At 41.6% G+C, this 22,794-nt stretch overlaps 1 protein-coding gene across 1 annotated transcript in view; it reads left to right on the top strand.

Annotated features, from left to right (window-relative positions):
- LOC121287288 (calcium/calmodulin-dependent protein kinase type IV-like) overlaps nucleotides 1-18,795 on the top strand; it is a 182,334-nt gene extending 163,539 nt beyond the window's left edge. Inside the window, exons 8-11 of the mRNA XM_041205024.1 lie at nucleotides 2,380-2,455; nucleotides 3,732-3,858; nucleotides 14,896-15,048; nucleotides 18,538-18,795. Coding sequence (XP_041060958.1) covers nucleotides 2,380-2,455; nucleotides 3,732-3,858; nucleotides 14,896-15,048; nucleotides 18,538-18,684 — 503 coding nt within the window. The 3' untranslated portion in view covers nucleotides 18,685-18,795. The remainder of the gene's footprint in view (nucleotides 1-2,379; nucleotides 2,456-3,731; nucleotides 3,859-14,895; nucleotides 15,049-18,537) is intronic.
- The last annotated feature ends 3,999 nt before the right edge of the window (nucleotides 18,796-22,794 follow it).

Here is a 22,794-nt window from a genome sequence, read left to right on the forward strand (position 1 = left end):
GTTCTAATCCCATCATGGCAGTTTGGGAATTTGAATGCAGATTTTAAAAAACTGGAAATAAAAATCCATTTTCAGTAAAAGTGATCATGAAGCTATTGTAAAAATCCAACCTTTCATTAATGTCCTTTGTGGATGGAAACCTGACTTCCTTGCTTGGTCTGGACTATACCATATATGAGTCAAGTCCCAGGTGGTTGACTCTGAACTGCCTTCTGAAGTGGTAAGCTACTCAGCTGTTTAGGGGTGGATAATAAATGCTGGCCATTCCAGTACCACCCACATCTGGAGAATGAATTTTTAAAAATACGCATCAGAGTTCAATTACTTACTGGCCAATTCGGGAAACATCACTGCTGGGTGACTGTTTCCTACAAAGTGTGGATGTCTGACTCCTGTTTCACCCTAACTTATGAGGTCCCAAGGTCCAAAGGGAAAATCCTGTCCATTGTTTCAACTGTTCCTGCCCCCACTGACTTTCTTTCTATCTTTAGTCTATTTTTGCCCTCTTGTTCAGCCTCTTCCCACCAACATACATGTCTCTTCCATTGCTCTCCACTACTTTAACAGTTTCCAGTTTCCTGCTCTGGCTGTTTCCTTATCACCATGGTTGTCCAACCCCTCCATACCTTCATCTCCTCCCAGGTCACTCCAAGAGCTTTCCCCTTCTTCTTTGAACATAGGCCCAACCAGTCCCCCATCACCCTCCTCCACCCGGCTGAAACTGTTCTCCATTGAATAAATTCTTCAACTCCACTCACTTCCTCTTAATAAAAGGTGTTGCTATAGATCCCCACATGGGTCCTAGTTATACCTGCCTTTTTGTGGGTTATGTAGAACATTTTTTGTTCCACTCCTACTCAGGTCCACTCCCTCACCTCTTTTTCCAGTACATTGTTGACTCTACCAGTGGTGTTTAAGGCTCTTGCTCAAAAATGAAAAAAGTCATCCACTCTGCTTCCAATTTCCACTGTTCTCTTGTCTTTACATTGTCTATCTCCACTCTTCTTTCCTTGACTTCTCTGTCTTCATTCCCGGAGATGGGCTATGAACCAACATTCATTATAAGCCCCCCATTGACTCCCAGATCTACCGTGGCACTTTCTCATATCCTGCTTCCCGTAAGGTCTCCATTCTATTCTTCCAGTTTCTCCATCTCCGTATCATCTGTTCAGGCAATGCGGCCTTCCACACTAGTGCTTCCTTATCCCTCAACTGAAGTGTCCACCTTCCCCCACCATGGTTGACAGGGCCCTCGAGCATGTCCATTCTATTTCATGCATCACTGCTCTCACCCCTTTTCTTTGCTCCCAGAATCAAGATGAGGTTCCCTTTGTCCTCACCTTCCACCCCACTAATCTCCATATTGAACAGATCATTCTCCAACATTTCCGTCACCTCCAGATCTAACCTCTGCCTCCATTTTATTTCCCTTTTCTTTGCTGGTTTGTATTTTTACTTGCTAATTGCTCTATTTTCCTTTTTGTTTGCTTTCAACCAGCAATTATTCAGGATCCTGCCATTTACACCTCCTCTGGGCACATCCTTTTTTCCTCTACTTGTCCCATTACCACTGCCTTTGGCCTTGCATCATGAAACCTTTTGTTATTTAATTCCTCCTACCATCCACCCTATCACAGATTTTCTCTTTTATTCGTCCCACCCTCCCCGATTTCACTAGCTCAAAACCAATTACATTTCTAACTTTTCCCAGTTCTGATGAAAGATCGCTGACCTGAAACGTTGACTCTGTTTCCCTCCATAGATGCTGCCAGACCTGCTAAGTATTTCCAGCATTTACTGTTTGTCTTTCAGATTTCCAGCATCCACGGTATCTTGCTATGTATTCCTCACCAACCAGTAAAATGGATTCCTGACCCGCAAATGGTTCCGTATTCTGGCAGGGACTAAGTGCAGAAGACTCCGCCCAATGTTTCAAATCAATGACCTTTCGTCAAAACAGGGAGTACTTGGAGATGGTACAGTTCTTATACAGTTGTTTGAACTGATTCTGCTATTCCCATTTACATCTCTAAACCCATCCTTTGTTTCTTTACTTGTCTCATTGACATCTCCTATTGCCTTGCCCCATCATCCCTTTTATTATTTAACCTCTCCTGCCTTCCAACCTATCACAGATCTTCCCTTTTGTTCTTTCCTCCCCTGTCCCTTTCCGTGGCTTACTTAAAAATTGATAAATCTCTAAGTATTCCCAGTTTTAACAAAGAGTCACTAACTTGTTAACTCTGTTTCTCTCTCCACAGATGCCGCCAGACCTGCTGAATATTTCCAACATTTTCTGTTTTTATTTCTGAGGCTTAACAATATGTATTTAATGCCTAAGATATTAATGCCTTTGTATTATTTTCCATTTTATTTCAGCACCTGAGATTCTGCGAGGTTGCACCTATGGGCCGGAGGTGGATATGTGGTCTGTTGGAGTCATAACTTACATCTTGTAAGTGTGCTTCAAAAATGGTTACACAGTTAGCTGTGCCATGGTTATACTGTTGTAAGGAACTTGGGCCCTCGCCACTAATACAAAATATGTTTTGTCAAAATTATGGATGCCAAAACTGAGATAACACCAAGCAAACCAACCTTGGGGCTTGGTTTCATGCTGGCACTAATTTGAACTGCTGGCATTATTAACTGTAGCCATCTTCTTAGCTGAATTATTCTAAAGCTGATGAGATAATGCATAAATTGTGGTAACCTGCTGTTAAAGCTGTTTTAGCAAATGTGAAAATGTAATGACACTTTTTAAAAGTGATATGTCTTTTGCAAATTTCAGAAATTTTTCAGGCTCCGCTTTTAAAATGACTGCTATTTTATTTTGGTGTAAATAAGCCAAAATGAAGGTAGATACTTCTTGCATTCACCCCCTTCTATTCTGACTTCATACAAAGAGAAAGGAATTTTTGTCAGTTGTTTTTCCTCTGCCTAATCCTTTCGTGCACCTACATGAAGCAAACCAGCATTCATAAATCCTTCCTTCCAATATTTGATGTGTTCTGCTGAAGCAGTGGTGGTGCTTGTGATGACAGTGGTCCATTTGCCACTCCAATTAACATTCCCTTAGGTGAACTTGCAGCATGCCTGTATAGAGATAGTGTCAAGTTTCAGGCCACAGCTGAACATTAGTATCACTGAATGTGCCAACCCAGTGCTGCACGGTCTACATATGTGGCCGTGCAGCAGTTGGCCCAGCTCTGCACCTGTATCTCAGCCAAATCAGACCCTATTGAAAGATTCCTGCAATCATTGCCAGGTAGGTGCACCAAGGGCCCACAATAATGGTTGCTACTTTGTCAGGTGCAGTTAGTCAGAGTACCCTTACTCTTGATCACTCCACAATGCAACTGAAAGTATAACATGTTGTGATTTGGGTGCTTCTAAGGAGGCATCCAACATTATGGTTAGTCGAATATCCACATTTCATAATGGGTAACATTGGGTTCTGCTGTTACAATTCATGGACAGAACTTGTGCGCAGCTTGAGCCAAAATATGCTTTTGCTTGGCCAAGTTCTTATGCCCAGACGCAAAAGAGGAAGATCTGGCCTGGAGAGTGCACCCTGATTTTTTTGTTTAAGTTCTGAAATTTTGAGGTGTTGTTTTGTAAACAATAACACCTACCACAACAAATCACTTGCCCTTATTATTACATTTGCATTTGAATTTCACTTTGTATTAAAATATTCACTGTCAGGTATATTTTGTTATCTTTCCTAGACTCTGTGGGTTTGAACCATTTTTTGATGCAAGGGGAGACCAGTATATGTACAGCAGGATCTTGAACTGTGACTATGAGTTTGTCTCCCCCTGGTGGGATGATGTGTCTCTAAATGCAAAGGATCTGGTACGTATTTCAAGAATCTGCGAATGCACCTTTGAAGCACATATGCCGTGCATCTCTAAAATAATAGCCTGATGGTTCATGAATTATACGACAGTAAATCAAAGAAGGATTTCAGAGCTGCTAAACTCCATGAGTGAACTTGAAGTTAGCCCTAATAATGAGACACCTCTAGCTTTTGTTATACTGATATATTGTACAGTCCAATACATCACCCAGGAGATGAGATAACATCTGACAGCAGCACCTTTATTCCACACAATTTTGCCCTCCTCACCTGAAAGCATTAGTTCATGGATAGTGATTGAGAACGGGAATAGTCACAGATCTCCCCCTCTTTAGCCTGGGCTTTCGAAGTTAATTGCAGTGGCTAACAGCCAGGATGGGAACAGGAGGAGGCTATTTTGCCCTTTGAGTCTCTTCTGCATTTCAATGAGATCATGGCTGATCTGCAACCTAACTCTATAGATCAACCAACTCAGCACAATCTAGGAATTAATTTTAGGATCTTCAGTCTGTATGGCCTAGCACTTGCATCAGAACAGCAGACTATTTTACTTCTATAATCTTTTTGATTTTAGAGGTAATCAATTTGATTTCCATGACCGTCGTTCACAGTCATATCTGTGTATCAGCTATGGTTCAGTTGATAGCAATTTGCCTCCGAGTCAGAAAGTTGGTGGATTCAAGGATATGAGAACAAAAATCAAGCTGACACTCCAGTGCAGTGCGGAGTGAGCGACTGCACTATTGAAGGTGTTGTCTCTCAGATGAGACGTTAAACTGTGGACTGTGTCAGCCCTTTCAAGTGGATGTAAAAGGTTCCCAAGTGGTTATTGTATGGTTTCACTGCAATTACCGCCCCATCAGTCTCCTCTCGGTCATCAGTAAAGTGATGGAAGGGGTCATCAACGGTGCTATCAAGCAGCACTTGCCTAGCAATAACCTGCTCACTGATGCTCAGTTTGGGTTCTGCCAGGGTCACTAAGTTTCTCACCTTATTACAGCCTTGGTTCAAACATGGACAAAATAGCTGAACCCCACAGGTGAGGTGAGAGTGATTGCCCTTGACACCAAGGCAGCATTTGACCGAGTATGGCATCAAGGAGCCCTAGCAAAACTAGGGAATCAGGAGGAAACTCTCTGCTGGTTAGGGTCATACCTAGCACAAAAGGAAGATGGTTGTGGTTCTTAGATGTTAAGCTCCAATAGCTGTTAGGCAATAAAGACCAAGACTTACTCCTTAGGATAGAGTTTTTTTTTCTACAGACAGAACTAGTTTCACCTGTTATCCCTTTTGTAACTCTTTCAAGTACAAACACGTTTCCATCTGTTCCTATTCAGATGAAGTTACATTGTTTCATAGTTTGCCATTGTGAGATTTGAACTCTTGATACTCTTTTGAGTAAACCTGTTTCCATCTGTTTCAGATGAAGTTACATTGTTTCATAGTTTGCCATTGTGAGATTTGAACTCTTGATACTCTTTTGAGTAAACCTGTTTCCATCTGTTTCAGATGAAGTTACATTGTTTCATAGTTTGCCATTGTGAGATTTGAACTCTTGATACTCTTTTGAGTAAACCTGTTTCCATCTGTTTCAGATGAAGTTACATTGTTTCATAGTTTGCCATTGTGAGATTTGAACTCTTGATACTCTTTTGAGTAAACCTGTTTCCATCTGTTTCAGATGAAGTTACATTGTTTCATAGTTTGCCATTGTGAGATTTGAACTCTTGATACTCTTTTGAGTAAACCTGTTTCCATCTGTTTCAGATGAAGTTACATTGTTTCATAGTTTGCCATTGTGAGATTTGAACTCTTGATACTCTTTTTTTTGAGTAAACCTGTTTCCATCTGTTTCAGATGAAGTTACATTGTTTCATAGTTTGCCATTGTGAGATTTGAACTCTTGATACTCTTTCGAGTACAAACCTGTTTCCATCTGTTTCAGATGAAGTTACATGTTTCACAGTTTGCCATTGTGAGATTTGAACTCTTGATCTTGGGGTTACAAACCCAGTACCATAACCACTTGGCTACTTAGGCCAAGCATTATCCCTTTTGTACAACCAAATGGGCACATACGTTGTTAATTAATAATTAGCAATTGAATGCCTTTAACTGTTTCCTTCCCCAACAGATTCCCCTCTTCTTAAAGAGTAATCCTTAAATTTATATAATCACAAAAAAACAATATATTTTTCATTCAATAAATTCACCTTATTCCCCTCCTTAAAAAAAGAGAAAACATGGACAGATAATGTCCACACAAAAGCAGTATTGTTAAAGAAAAAGATGTCCCTCTTTGAGGATCTTTAATAACTTCTTGGAGCTCGCTCCTCTTTTGGTAAAGCAGTCAGATAATTGGTAACTGCTATCAATCCATTTGATCTTGACAATCTCTTTATTCTCAAGCATCTGTTTTAAGCTTGTAGTGTCAATTCGCAATTTCTTCTCGTTAACACACTTCATAGAATGAACATTTTCCCAAAGTGACGTATTATTTTTAAGACATTCGATAGGTACCATTCCTGAATACCCTTTTCCATTTAAAATTTCTGCCAGTATCTTTGATGTAAAGAATTCCATATCCACTGCCTAAACAAGGGCGAGAGTCTCCACTGCCAATGTATTTTTTACAGCTCTTTATATCTTTATAGATTCCCATGCCAAAGAGCAACATGTGCCTTTCCCCCCACTACCATGAGAAATATGATAAATCCTCCTGCATGTGAAAATCCATCACATAGATTTGCATAAGATGCCTCATGAAACACAGTTCCATTTTTATAAGATCACCCAAAGAAGGGAATTTCAAAACACATTGCTCCACTTTTAATTTTGTAAATGTTTTGTTTGCCTGAATGATTTCTTCAACCTTGGGATCATTCATTTTAGTGCTCAATTCCAAAACGTCAAAACTGACATCCAGCCTTGTTTGTTTGCCTAGCCAATTGGGTTGCCCAATTAGAATTCTGAGTTCCTCTTTTTCCGTTTCAGAAGCTCCTGTACCTTTCCGGGAGGCCCTATCATGACTAACTGCAACAGAACTAATGTTCTCCAAGTAGGATTGCTGATGTAAAAGGATGTGTGATCACTCTGCCTGATTTCCAATCCAATGTATTTAAGTGCACCCAAAGCTTTACTTCCAATTTTAAACTCTGTCCTGAGCCCATTAATGACAACCGTTTTCAAATTTGTGACAGCCTAAAAGATGGCCAAACTGTGAGATCCCCCCGCCTTGCAAGAATTGTTTTAAAAAATATACCCCACAAAAAAATCATCTACATGCATCATAAAAATGCCTGCAAGTATCCCTCCATGGTGCCAAAAAAAATTACCAGGTCTGCTTCCAACTGAAGACAGCCCAACTCTAACAAAACTGACCTCACTGAGAAATACCAAACTCTGGAGGCATTATTAAACCATATACGCATTTAGCTAGCTTCCAAACAGTCCCTTCTGTGTTTGGCGCCTCTTTCAGTGGACGGAGAAAAATTTCCCTTTGAAGTTGATGTCCCTGCAAAAAGGCAGCTAAAATATCAATGGAATAATAATCCCAGGCATTTGTAGCTAATAGAGCTAAAAAGATCTTCAGCATAACTTTTCCTGCCGTAGGTGAATCTACTCTTACATCCCGGTCACCCAATTTTTCTTCAAACTCTCACGCCACTAGCCTGGCTTTAGCTTTATAAATCCCATCAGGAAGTACCTTTTCTGTGCATATCTATCTATAAGACTGAACTGGTTGTCCCTGATCTGGCGGCTCTGTGTATACACAAAATTCTTTCCAACTATGCAAATCTTGCTATTTGGCATCCTTTATTAATTTATCGTATAATTTATTCAAAGACTTCTTGATTACATGGGCTTGTTTCTTGTAACATTACCAGTCTGAGCCATATTCCTTGTTAAGCTACACCCTCTATTCTGCCTTCTATCATGCTCCAGACTTTTACTGTTTGATCGCCCTCTCCTGTTTATCAATGTTCTTTCAACAGTTTGCGATCTCTTCCTAGAGGCACGTTCACTCCCAGAGCCACTGTCTGAACTGATACTGCGTTTCCATGCCTTCTGTTTCTGTACTTCATGTTCCCAATCAATAGGCTTAACCTCCTGTCATTTATCTCATACATTTCCCTGCTCTACCTACAATCATTGCATCCTGCCATTGACTGGCCCCTTCTGGCAAGTATGTATCTTTAGTGCCAACTTTCAGCAGTTGCCCTCTGGGATAAATCACCTCATCTTGTTCATCCAAATTAGTCTCCGTCTTCAGATATCCTGTCAACTTCAGCTACTTGGTCCTCACAATCATGCAACATATGCGTATGAGAAGTGCATGGTTCCTCATCCCTTCATACAACAGTTTCTGAACCTGCAAATTTGTAGTCTGCTCCAACTAACCTTAATGAGTGTACCTGAATAGTCTGGTTCCCACGTTATAAAATAACTGTTTTACCATCTTTACCTACAATCTTTCCTGGGCCTTTCCACTCATTAATTCCTTCTCGTTTATAGTATATCCTGTCTCCCTGATTGAAAATACTTTGATGGTCATACATCGTGTCTTAGAGCTCGCCGAATTCTTTCTGAAACTTCGGCTTTAAGGAACGCTCTTCTACCCTCGTGTAGTGCATTCAAATGTTCAGAAAAGGTACAACTAATGGTGGTTCCCTCCCAAGCTGGGGGCTGATCACTCGAGACTAAAGGAATTTTTGGGGTTCTACCAAAAACTAACTAATATGGACTACAGCCCCCAACCATTTGCAGTGAACTCTTGGTGTGGACAACCCATGCTAGAGCTGATGTTAATTTACAGTTTGGTCTATCTACCAATATTTTACGAAGCATCTCATCTATCACCGCGTGATTCCTTTCACACACACTGTTACTAAAAGGGCTTTCCGTTGCTATATTCATAACGATTTTATTTAAGTTTTTGCGCATATCCTGAAACTCATCGTTAGCACGTCCCCCCCCCCCCCCCCCCCCCCCCCCACATTATCAGTGAGGAATTTTGCCGGTGGTCCCAATCCAGTCCCTATCCACTTTTCCATTACTTGATCCACAATTATTTTCTTTACTGTGTATGATCGTCGACTGGCTAACCCTTGTGGCCAAATCTACGAAATATAAAATAAGAATGTTCTTTTCTTTATCCTGTACCTTTAAATCCATCACCACAACTTTGGAAATTGAAATCCCTCGCTAAGGGTAGACTTACTACAGACCGCGACAGTGTCCTTCTCTATTTCTTACATATATCACATCTATTGCTTATGTCTTCTACAAGTTTAGGGTACTTGCCATCCCCTAGCAAATTTTTAATCTTTGTGAAGAAGAGTAGGCAAACTGCTGATGCAATTTTAACACAATTAGCTTTTTGTCTTCTAAATTCCTATCTCCTGACGCTAATAACAATTCTTTGACCTCCTTAGTAGAAAAGTTAGGTTTCATTAAAGGAATACAGTAGTGTCCAGATTGTGTAAATTGCAAATCCATGGGTTTTCCAAAAACAAGCCTTGTCGTTCTCCATGTCCAACTTAATTTGTGCTTTCTTCTTCGATGGCCTGCTCAACAGTAACAGTATCATGTGGGACACTACCTACATACTGATGAAATGATTGACTCCAGCTATCTTACAGGGAATCACTACACTTTTTAAAGATTTTAGGGTATTATCATCTCCAAATCTAAAGCTGGTGGAACTCTCAAATTCCTTAATCTTATTCCGGTCCTTGTCGTTTAAGGAGTCCAGGTAGCATTTTAACCAGTCTATTCCACAGAATGTAGACGTGCATCCGCTATCTAGCACCACACAGTTGAAGAACTCTGCAACCAAGATATTTATCACCGGACTGAATCGTCTTGTAACTAATACAATGCTCTATCTTTGGTCAATATCTCCATCTTCTTCTGAGTCTTCTGTCTCATGTTTTATTTCAAACACATTATATCGTTTAGCACAGTTCATTGCATAATGGTATTTTGAATTGCATCTAAAACACCAATTGACCAGACCCTGGGCATTTCTGGGGTTCATCCTTTTTTTGTAATTCCCCAATTCTTTTCTCCTGCCATAACTGTCACAGGTATTTCTGTGCTCATTGTTTCTAGTTACAAATCTCCTTCCATACTGACACCTGCACCCTGTTTCTAGACAATCTGGCCATCCCATTAACATTGTATCCTCCATTTTCTGTCTTAGCCCCCAAATGACCTATTTGCACCATGAACGCTGCCAGAAAGGAATGTTTCCCAAGGAATTTTTTTATTTTTTAAGAGCTTCGGACGTCTGTTCTAGAAGTGTGTGTCTTTCCGCAAATTTAACTCCCATCAAAACTAGAAGCTTGTCTATATTCAACACACTAGCATAGTCTAGTAACTTAATTGCCAGCTCTGATTGGGGAAACTCCAAATGGAATTTTTGAAATCTTGCATAGAGTCTACTGAATTCCATTATGTAATCTTCTATGGAACTATCCTCCAGCTTTCTAGATTTCTCCCAATCTGACCACGCTTCATAAGCACACAATAAGCCATCCTTCTGATAGATCTTAACCATAAAATGTAATAATGTTTCCAAACCTTCATATGTGTCCAAATGCTCAGGCTCCAACTCCAAAAATACTTTACATCTTATTTTGCTTTCATACGGTAGCGTATGTGCCAATGCCATTCCCTGTTTTTTTCTTTGCAAGGAGGTAACCCATGTCCACATAGTTACTTCATTTGTCCATTGGTCATGTGATTGACGCTCAGAAAACATTGGTAGGTAATCATACCCCAACACTCTACATTTTGATTCAGCCATTTTTGAGTGACTCCAAACCACTCTGCTCTTAAAGTTAACTCCAAATACACAGTGTCTTATCTGAAGAAAGCTTAAGGCAGAATTTTTCCCTCATCAGGCAGGCAGGCAGGCACGCGCCCAACCCAGATGGGACTAAAATACTGCTCGATGACATCAGGTCATCACGCACTCTCGCAACATTTCACTCAGCGGGCATGCACGAGAGTCGGCAGCGCGCACACCGACAATTAAGAGACCTATTAAGGCCCTTAAATAATTAAAATTTTTCACTGTCCGTCCAGCTGCTCAGTTGACAGGTGGGCAGCGGCCTTTGCATTTTTTGCAAAACCTCATCCACGGGTGGGATAGGGTTTTGACCAGTGATTTTAAAAAACTTTTAAAACTAATTTTTAAAATGTCCCTGCTCATGTGACAGAGTCACATGAGCAGGGACATGTTTTCATTATTTTTCCATCCTTTATTTTTCATGTTAAAAATCTTCAGCTCCCTGAGGCAGCTCTGTGCCTTCAGGGAGCTTTCACTGAGAGCTCCTGTGCGCATGCACTGACTACTGTGTTCACCACCCCCCTCACCCAGGCAGCGCTGAGGGTTGTAGTACACGATTCACACTGGCTGGCCATTAATTGGCCAGCCAGCGTGAATTTGCAGTCAGGGCCCGATCACGGGTGGCGGACCGTTATGCAGCCACCCCCAGGCCTGCCCACTGCGCCTGCCCGACGAGGGTGGAAAAATCCCCCCCTTAGTTTCCAATCTTTTTACTTACAAGCAGCAACCATCCTCTGCTACCACTGTTAAGCTCCAATAGCTTTTAGGCAATAAAGACCAAGGGATAGAATTTTACTTCTTGTTCATAAACCTCTCTACAGACAGAACTAGTCTCACCTGTTATCCCTTTTATACAACTCAATGGGTACAATGACCTCAATTAGGTCATTAATCGATCATTAGCAATTGAACTCCTTTAATTGGTTCCTTCCCCAACATTGGAGGTCAATCATCTCAGTTCCAGGATATCACTGCAGGAGTTCCTGAGCGTCGTGTCCTCAGTCCACCCATCTTCCGCTGCTTGATCAATGGCCTTCCATCATTAGGTGGAAACACATGACCACTATCATCTAGAAAAACAAGGGCTGCGAATACATAGGAACACCACCACCAGGAATTTACCCACCAAGTGACTCACCATCCTGACTTGGAAATGGACCCTGTTCCTTCACTGTCGCTGGGTCAAAATCCTCAAACTCCCTCCCTAACAGCATTGTGCATGTACTTACACCACGTGGACTGCAACGGTTGAAAGTAGCAGCTCACCACCAGCTTCTCAAGGGCAATTAGGGATGGGCAATAAATGCTGGCCTTGCCAGCAACGCCCACATCCCATAAATGAACTTTTAAAAATGTGGTGCACTAGAGTTTCCACTTTGGGCGCAACTAATTCTCCTCAACTTTCCTAACCCTGCCTGTACATCTTGGTACTCCCTGGACATCCACAGCAGAGGCGGAAGAAGCCTGCAGACTGCCTGTCTGTGATGACTTTGACGGGCGTCCTCTGGAGGGCCAAGACTTGGAGAGCCCCAACTTGGAGAGCCCCAGACTGCTTTCTGGGTCCTGCTGCATGGCAGTGGCACCCTCCTCGGCCTGTGGAGCTAGAATTGCTGACATCACAGGAAGTGGGGATTCGGATGGGCCGGTCACTCCCAGAGTCACCTGGGTGGAAGGGCCCAGAGTGTGTACCTGTTGATCCTCCCCCTATGGGTGCCCGCGGGGTCCTGGCTGACTCTTTGAGGGGATGGGGTAGCTGTAGTGAGACCAAGCTGCCCCGCACTCCTCTCACGTACACGCTGTTTTAGGCCAATGATGGAATTGAGACCACACAGCAATGCAGGAGCGACATCCTGGACCAAGGTCTCCATGGCGGCCGCCATCCTACCAGTGCTGACCTTGGTGCCTTGCAATGCTGGCACTATCACCTCAACCTGAAGGTGGACGGACTCCTCCATCGTGCCTTGCAATCTGAGGAGTGCAGCGGACATCCCAAGCTTGCTTTTACAGCTCCAGCAACTGTGACATGATCGTTTCCAGAGGCTCGTCATCTGACTCGGACTCAACAAATTTCTAGCCTCCAGCAGTCCTCCGAATGTCAGGGACCCAGGCAGTCCCTGCTGCCGCCTGCTGTGGATCAGATAGGGTGATGTGCTCACCAGATTGTGATCCCGTGTCTATTCCAAAGCTGTGTCCCACTAAGGTGTGTGACTCTGCGCTGGTGGAGGGTGTGAGTGAGCGCTGTGAGCACTGTGACGGAACTCCGAGGAGGGTGCCTTCAGATTCCCCTTTAGAGGTTTCTTCAGGGCTTGATTGGAGGCCCTGGGTCATGGATTCTTTCTGCTGTTTGGCAGATATGCCTGCGAAAGCAAGAAGAGATAATTAGAGCATGGCAGTGACCTGTGAAAGAGGACACATACTCAAGGCATTGTTGTCTGATAGATGTTGCACTGCTGGATCCTCACTTGGTAGAGCAGCGCCGACCTCACCGTCAGCACAAGACCAGTCCAGATCCTCACCAGCCAGCCTGATGGCTCTGTTTTCAAAGTCCGTGAGGACCTTGATTTTGGGCATTCCTCCACCGGTCTGTGACTTGTCTCTTATCACTTATTTTGTTTAGCTGAAACAGGCGCAATGTGTATACATGTTCTTTCTGTCTGCGGCCCTGAGTATTAATCCATGTAGCTTCCAGTACACGCAGTTGTGCATTTGCATGTACATTGCGCCTGTTTCAGCTAACAAAATAAGTAACAGCCACTTGCTGACTCATTCCTCAGGACAATGCCTTGACCAGTCAAGGTCAAGCTGCCTGGTTTACATTTCAAACAATGGTTGGCAGTTAACCGTCAGTCACCATCACTGGTGCATTCTCCATGGCAACACATCTACCAATCAGAGTCCACTTGCCAACCAACCAGCACTCTTTCATAAATAGTATAAATTGTAGTCTTCCCCCATATTGGTTTCTTGCAGTGTCTCCTGAAGAGTGCGAGACGAAAAGCTTTGACATGTCTCTTTTTTCAGCAATACTCAGAACACTTTGATCATTTCACTATTATTAAAGTGCCTATTACCAGATCTGAATTAGGAGAACACCTTTGCAATAATCTTGTAAAGCAGTTTAATTTGGTGTTGTACGGTTTCACCGCATGTAATGCAGTAGGGTCAAGAGTTTCCGCTTTGAGCACAACTGGCAATCTGAGTGCAAAATGAGTTCAAAATTGTAATTTTGCAAAGTGAAATTTTTGCTCAAGTTTCCACTCAAACTCATTTGACTATCACCGACCCGAAGATCTTTCATCAGAGTCGGCAGGGATGTGTTCCCTGCCAACTCTTCAGATGGCGGCATGAGAAACCCGCCATCCGAAATATTCAAGCCCTGATTTTGAAAAACTGAAAATGACTTTAAAAATTATGCAGAACTACTTATCAGCTGCAGTCAGTCTCTTAGTAAATTAAAAAACATGTATTTAGGAGCTTTAAAAATGTGTCTATTGGCATCCTTCCCTCTGAAAAGAAAAATCTAACTTTAAGGCCCTCTTGCGGGCTTGCAATTATTGAAAATACATGCCGTGGTGAATATTTCAATTTGGGGCAAGGCCATTTTTCTGAGCAGGGACAGCTTCCATCAATATTTTAAACTAGTGCAAAAGATCACAGAAGCTCTATTTACGCTGGAGTAATTTGCACATGAAATTCTTGATCTTTCCCGCTGGTTTGGTCAGTTTTGGGCAAATTGCATTGGATAGAGTTGGGTAGTGGCTATTTCTGACCTGTAAGGTCTCATTGTTGTCTATACCAACAAATTGTTACACTTTACTTATAAGGCCATTGAAGCTCATCACTCTAAAGCCTTAAATATCCTACCATAGCATCCAACTGTGTTTTGAGCCCCTGAATTTTTCATCTGCATCATTTGGCCTGGCAGATTATTTTAAATATTCCTCTCCCTTTGGGTTTGAAAATATTTAGGTTATAGCAAAAAAATTAAAAAAACAATAAACTTAGTGACCGAAGAAGAAAACAGCACACTAAAAAAGTTCTCAGGTTTTGAAAAATAAACTTTGAATGTTGAAATGGTCTTTGTTCAAGGCCATGTTAAATAAATTATAATGCTTTGATTCAGAACCAGTAAAGGTTCATTCTAGTGCTACTTCTGAGATGTTGGGTCTACTTGCAGGTCAGAAAACTGATAGTGCAAGATCCACAGAAACGGCTAACAGTTCATCAGGCCCTGCAACACCCCTGGGTGACTGGGAAGGCAGCTAATATTGCTCACATGGACAATGCTCAGAAGAAAATGCAAGAATTTAATGCAAGACGCAAACTTAAAGTGAGTAAATGAACAATAAGCAGGAAAGTTTGCAATAAAGTAGATTTTAAAGAAGGTTGGGTTTGCATATATCCATCCTGGACTAAATTTCTGTCCTAAAATTTTCCAACCCTTGCCACACACACACACACGCACACACACACACACACACACACACACACACACACACACACATAGAAACAGTGGGAATTAGTTCTAATTGGAAACTAATATTACCACTCTAGTTTGAAGTTGTAAGTTATAGTATTCTATCAATAGATGTACGTTTAGGAGCTTTACTGACTCGTTCAAGGAGCATTCACCTACCATCTTTAGTACTGCAATGAAGCAGATGCCACTTTGCCACAATGATAAAGATGATGAGTAAATAGGTTTAAGCCAGATTGAATTGTCAGAACTAAAAGTTTAATCTATAGTGCTTGGTTGTTAGAGATCTAAACTGCAGATCATTAATCAAAGTGGCAACATTGTTTTCGGCAGCTTAAGCCCCAAAGGACAAAGTTGAGCAAGATTGGGGAAAAACAAATTGTAACCACATCTAATATTATTCCCAAATTGATTGCCTCTTCTGCAGATAATGGGCCAAATCTTCCGCTCTCCAGATCGTCAAAGACCAGACATACAATCAAAGATTTGCGTCAGGACCCTGTGGAAGTCCTGACTTACTGACCAATGTGGTAATTGTCTGGGAAGTTTCAACTTCTGATGGGCAATTCCCCTGTTCCCCAGGACCTTTCATGAATGTCTCCGATGCTGAGTTAGAGTTGGACACTTGGGACAGTTCCAATGTACTTAGCTGGGTAGTTACCTAGGAAATGTTAGGCAGATTAAAACCTTATCTAACTCATGGGTAACTCCACAGCTGACCCTCCCAATCACTTACACTAACTCCCCAACTATCCCCGGACCTCCCAAATAAGCCCCCAGCCCAACTTGACATCCCCCCATACAGCCCCCTCGACTACCTCCCCGACCCAATCTAATTAACCTCCCCGACTGCTCGACTACCTCTCTCCAAGTAAACCTGACAATGCCCTCCACCCGACTATCTCCCCTGACCCAACTACCTCACCCCATCATGACTACCTCACCCCATCATGACTACAACCCTGACCCGACTAACCAGTCCCCCCAACCTGACTATCTCACCCAACTAACCACCCCCCGACCAGATCTAACTAGCCCCCGACCTGACCACCCTCTCAACCCACCTTCTGACCTCACCCACCTCTCCACCTACCCATTCACTCATTCATCCACTAACATTGAAAGACTGGACATTTAAACTTACCATATGGCAGCTAGGGCACGTTCTGTCTTCCTCCGACTCTGCTCCACTTTGACAGAATCCCCTGATGGATGCTGCACCACGTGTTTCTGGAAAAGCTGGGCTCGGAAGGTCCCAGAAAAATGTGGAGCAGTGTCATTTTGGGGGAATTTACATGCACAGCAGCAATCCACGATCATTGTCGCTGTTTGGAAGATGAGGACAAATGTTTGCAATCTTTTACTGGCACCAAAATAAATTAAACATCACTGCTCAAACATCATGATATCAGGATATCAATGCACAAATTAATCCCAACAAACTCAGAGCAGGCTTTGGAGATTCTATTAGGAATTGGCCTTCCAAACCTGAAGTAAATTCAGGAATGATTTATAGGAATAGGTGTAAGCCTCTCAAGCCTTCGGTTAGATCATGGCTGTTCTGTATCCTAACTCAATTTTCCTGTCTAAGTTCTATGTCCCTTAATATCCTTGTCTAGCAAAAATCTATCGATCTCAGATTTAAAATTATAAATATACTACTTTTGAAGGAGAGCTCCACATTTCTATCATCCTTTTTCTGAATAAGTTTCCTAGCCTCTTCTGAATGGTCTGCTTCTGATTTTATGATTATGTCCTCTTGTCCTAATCTTTCCCATCAGCAGCAAAAGTTTCTCTCTATCTTTTCCTGTCAGTTCCTTTTAAAATCCTAGAAACCTCATTCACATCATGACTTAGCCTCCTAGACAAGGAAATACAAGATTAGTTTATGTAATTTCTCCAATTCATGCCAAGTTCAATTGTTGGCAAGTAAGTATGCCATTGATCAATTACATCAGTTGCACATTACATTACTAAAAATGCTCCCCTTGGGAAAGCACTTTATTTTATTGCAGGCTCGGTGGAAAACAGGAATTTGCCGTAAGAGAAAGCCCAGATATGAATCTACTTCCGAAAATTTCTGAATTTTAACTAAATGGACTGCAAACTCTAACCCAGTGGATATTGAGCCAAATCTTCTGGTCTCCGAATCGTTAAAGACCAGATGTACAACCAAAGATGCGCGTCAGGACCCTGTGGAAGTCCTGATGCACTGGCCTCTGTGGGAATTGCCCAGGAAGTTTCATCTTCCAAAAGGCAATTCCGCTGCTGCCAGGACCCTCCCCTCGGAGCTAGAGTAAAAGTCTTGGGACAGATCCATGTGGCTTACCTGGGTAGTTATCCAGGAAATGTTAGAAAGATTAAAACCTGGTCTAACATCTGGGTAACTACACAACTGACCCCCACAATCATCCTATCTGACCATCCAACTGTCCCCGCCCTGACCAACCAGCTACCCCACTGACCCCCTGACTACCTCCCCACGACCCTGCAACTAACCCCCGACTTCCATAATTGGCCCTGGACTACACCCCCGACCTGACTAACCCTCCCGACTACCCAACTAACTCCGCTCACCCCCACCCAACTACCCCAACCCATCTACCAACCCACCCACCTACCATCTCATCCACCTACCTATACTACCTATCTTACCGACGTAGCCGCTTACCCCACTATCCACGTACTCCCTTAACCATTTTACTCATCTACCTACCTTACCCACTTACCCATCTAGTCACCTACCCATTCACATTCAATATCTGGACATTTAAACTTATCATAAGGTAGCTAGTGCCGTAAAAAGTGGACAAGACTCGTCTTCCCCCAACTCTGCTCCAACAGAGTTCCCCAAATGACACTGTGCTGCGCATTTCTATGAAAGCCGGACTTGGAAGGTCTTGGAAGAAGTGCGGAGCAGTGGCAAGTCAGGGGAATTTTCAAGTGAAGCGGCAATCTGATGATCATTTCCTGCTGCTACCCGGAAGATCTGGGCCAATGAGTATGCTTAGTAGATAGGATTCTTTGCTAGTATTATATGATTGGCATTTACACCTGATACATCTGCTGTTGATAATGTTTTAGTTTTCCTTATATTTTGATGTAAAAATAATACTTAAATAGTCAAAAAGTTAATTTGCAGCGGAAGTATACTGACAATTCTTTCACTGGCACCTTATGTCCTTCTCAGAACTGTGTTTCATGCAAATGATTATCTTCTGGCTTACAGCTGGAAAGAAACATTAAATAAATTATGGTATATATTTGATTAAGCTTTCCAGTGTGGTGCAGTACTTATTTAAAAAAATAAGGTGTTGTGCTGTTTTGGTTTTGTTTTGACAGGCAGCTGTTAAGGCTGTAGTAGCCTCAAGCCGACTGGGAAATGCCAGCAGCCATACCCACAACAATCATGAAAGCACCAAGGGAAGACGTAATTCCTGTTCCATCCAAGAGCAGAGTCCCAAAAAGGAAAATGGGCAAAAATCATAGCCAAACTCTTGCAATTAGCTTCCAAAGACTGTCTGCCTCATGGGAGATATGCAAAGAATGCTGGCAAGGTTCAATGGCTCAAAACTTGCCTTCCAAAACTGACGGTGATGGCATGTTTTGCAACAAAAAAAATGGTTCTACAAAGAATGTTCCACATCTTCCTGAGTGGGATAAATATGGCAGACCTTTAATTCATGTGTGAAGATGTATATATTTATAGTATTTTATGCTGTAGTACCCAACGTAAACTAATAATAGTGTAAAGCATAAATCTAGGATCACTGCAACTTTACAATACAAAACATAGCATCTGTATCCAACCATCCTTTAGTCCATTTGTTGGATATAATGTCCACTCTAATTATTTATGATGGCAGATGCTTTGACTTAGTGGCAAATGGCATTTGATTAATTTAAGTGATTTAAAGCCTTTATCACAAAATAATGAAGATATTTACTGGGTCAGGTGTGAAAACCTTCAGTTGGTCCAAAGACTTTGGTTAAATAGATGTACTGAGGTAACAAAAAGCAGACCAGAGCAAGGACCATACAAATAAATATACTAAAGATTTTGCTTACACTCTAACTATATATTTACTACGATTTGATAAATGAGACAATAATGTACAGTGACAATAAAAGATAAAATAATTTTAGATATCTGAAATGAAAAGAGAAATTGTTGGAAATCCACAGCAGGTCAGTACGCACGTGAAGGAGAAAGATAGGCTGTTATAGCTATCAAGTCTTCCCTGTTCTCTTAAGGTCAGCATTACTGGCCACGCTAACAGTGAACCTTATGTCCTCTACAAGCAGAGTATACTGCTGCTACTCAGTATTTGCTGATATGGTAAACATGGCCCAGGGAGCATAACAGTAAGTCCTCTTGTGTTAATATATTCTGTAATATCATATGTGCTCCTTGTTTTTTCTCCTATCTTCTGACAGACCAACTGATAAGCATATTAATGAGATGAGACCAATTGTAAAATAACAAACTGGTTAATTTCGTATTGAATTCAAGACAACAGAATACCGTGATAATATTAAGCCTTATCTTTTCTTATCCCTCCTTGTAACATCAGAAGTATGCCCTTGATATGAGCCTCCCTTAACTTGATTGTTACTCCCTTAGAAAGAAAGTGTATCCTGCCTGTTTAATTGTTTGATTCTGAAACGTATCATAGACTCACATTTTTTATCCAGGGATAGAGAGTGGAAAATCCAAAAGCTTAATCTCAACTCCTCCCCCAGCTCTCTATCAAGGACTGGCTCATCAATTGTCAATTAAGAATACCTTGGTATGGCTCCCATGGCAGCTGAATTATCTGGCCAGCCATTTACTGTGCTCAATCCATGAAAATTTCAGGTGCAAATATTTTCTGGAGTTTTTGAAATATGCTAATGAGCCATCCATCAAATATGGTATAACAGTTTTGATGATTAACCTGTTTGCCTTTGGGAGAGTTTGTCAAACTCCCATTGTTTCAGTGGCTTCTCAGTGTTTTGCTTTCAAATCAGAAAGATTGATTTGAAGCCTGGGAATTAACTGTCTCTATCCTATATTTGACAGAAGATGAACCTATCTTTCAGGTACTGGCTGACCCACTGTACATTTCCAATTTTATTGCTGGAACACTTTGTCAGCCTTGTTTCTGTCATCAGCACTCAATTCAATTAAAATTAATAAGAAAGTTATTTTTGAGTGTATTGGACCGACTGACTCCTGACAAAATGCAGCAATTAATTAACAATATCAGTTTAATTTCCTTAAAATGTAATGGTCTTAATAAACACTTAAACATAGCAATCAGTAAATTTAACTGATGTGTAAACCTATAGGAATGTAACAACTGTTAAAATATGACGATCTAGGAAAAATGCATGCAGCCAGAGGTCACACACAAGGTCGGATCTTCATTTTAATTTTGAGTCAGAGTTAAAGATACCTTCTCGCCATTTATCAGTAAATACATATTAGTTTAACTAAAATTCTGTCCCACCTGAGGCATGTTTGAAACTGAATGTTTTGAATACTATGGTTTTTATAAATATATATTTCTTAAAGTGTTCAGTCTAATGCTCAATGAAACTCATCTCTTATAACTGTGTACATGTTAAAACTTACATGAGGAAACAAAAATATACCTTGGGCTGTATTTTACGTGCTCCTGGGTGTGTTTGGGTAAGCAGGGGGTACATAAAATAGGGTGAGTGCCCACCCCACCACCTCCACCTACACACCCACCCCCAAGTTCGTCCCCATAATACAGAGGGTGGGAAGGCACCAAATCGGCAACTTTCCCACCATATTCAAATATAGGGTCAGTTAGGCTTGTTACCAAGCCAATTGAGCCTGATAATATGCTGCTCACACCATAAACTGTTTGGCGTAGGCAACTGGGCGGGAACAGGCTGCGTGATTTTTTTAATAGTTTATCAAAGGGCTGGAGGAAAGGGGGGATTTATCTTCTGCGTCTGCCATTTGCTGATTACAGGGTGGCCCCCCCTAAGATCAAACCCCCCACTTATTTCCTTCCTATTTGCCCGCAGCCTTGAACCCATGCAACCCCCCCCCCCACCCACCACCACCCCCACTCCCTGTCCAAGACCCCAGACTTACTTGCCCCAGGAATCCATGGGCTTCTTCCTTCTTCTCTTGAAGTCCCGGCAGCAGCCACTGATGTGTTCTTGGTGCTGCCGGGACTGATGGTGCTGCTAGCCAATCCGATTAGCCTGTAGCTTCAGAGGGTAGGACCTCTGCCCAGTGAGGGGCAGAAGTCCCAGTTGTCCCTCATGTAGCCTGCCCACAGCTATTTATGGCTACGGGGCAGGTTGGAGTGGAGCATGTCGACTTTGCTTCCAGGGCGGTGAGCCATCTACCCCCTCCCCGCCCGACCCCACCCTGTATTATTCAGCCCATTATGAAAGCTTGTGGTATATCATTTATGTTCCATTTATATTAGTCATGTTTTGAGTTAGTCCAGTGACATATAAATCATGTCACATAGAGCTTCATAATCTAATGTTTATACATGCAGTGTGTGGAGGGGGGGTGTGCAGGGGAGTGGGGAGAAGAGGTGAGAAACTAATTTCCCTTTGTGTGTGCTGACTAGTACATTAACAATACCATCTGCAGGATCAGAAATAAATATCTGTGTTAATGGGCTAAAATCTAGGTGATGCTTGTGCAAACAATGAATGTGTCCATGCATACTCAATGCACTAGTGAAAATTCACCCCAAGCCTTTGCCTTAACATATAGTAGAATTCATAGAGTTTGATAATATCAGGCATGCAACTGATGTCCTAAAATGCCAGCATTCTCAAGAGTATATTTTTCACAAGTCCGGAAATTTGGTGGCACACAGTAAGCTACAGTTCCATTAAATGTCACAAAGCACATCAAAGCCATCAAAACCTCAAAAGGCTTAAAAATCCTACAAATGTAACTGAAGCATTAAGAAGTTCAGAAGAAACAGGTGTTTAACTTAAGGGGAAAAATATTCAACTTATTTGCAAAGTAATCCTAAATATTACCAAATAGTCTGGATTTTTTCTGATTTTCTAGGTCTCTTTCCCCCAGAGTTATGGTGGATGAGCTGGGGAATCCCTGTGAAAATTCATACCCTTAGGGATATATTGAAATTCAGTAAGATATGCTTCCCCTTAACAATAATGTATGTCTTTTATGCAAAAACAGGTAGCTAATGTAAATAATTAGCAAAACGCCAAACTGTCTGGTATTAGTAGATGCTATTAATAGGTGAAAATATTCACTTTTATATGTAGAATGCTTTATAAATTCCACAACTATGCCTTTGGTTATTATACAGATGATTGCAAGGTATTTCTTCCCAATTAGATAAACTGCCAATGTTTAAGAAATTGATTTTCTAAGTGTAATAACTGTTGCATTTCAAGCTTTAAGGCAAAATGGAAATAGTGTGATAAAGATTTATTGTAATTTTGTCAAATAGGTTATTCTCTATTATTGTGCCACATAAAGCATGACATAAAGCTACAAACAGCCAAGTGTAAGATGAATTTCAAATTATCTGTAGGATTTCAAAGGATGATATAGCAACAAATCTCATTTTTGACATGCTA

This window comes from Carcharodon carcharias, chromosome 14 (assembly GCF_017639515.1).
Source record: "Carcharodon carcharias isolate sCarCar2 chromosome 14, sCarCar2.pri, whole genome shotgun sequence".
In the NCBI taxonomy this organism is placed as follows: Eukaryota; Metazoa; Chordata; class Chondrichthyes; order Lamniformes; family Lamnidae; genus Carcharodon; species Carcharodon carcharias.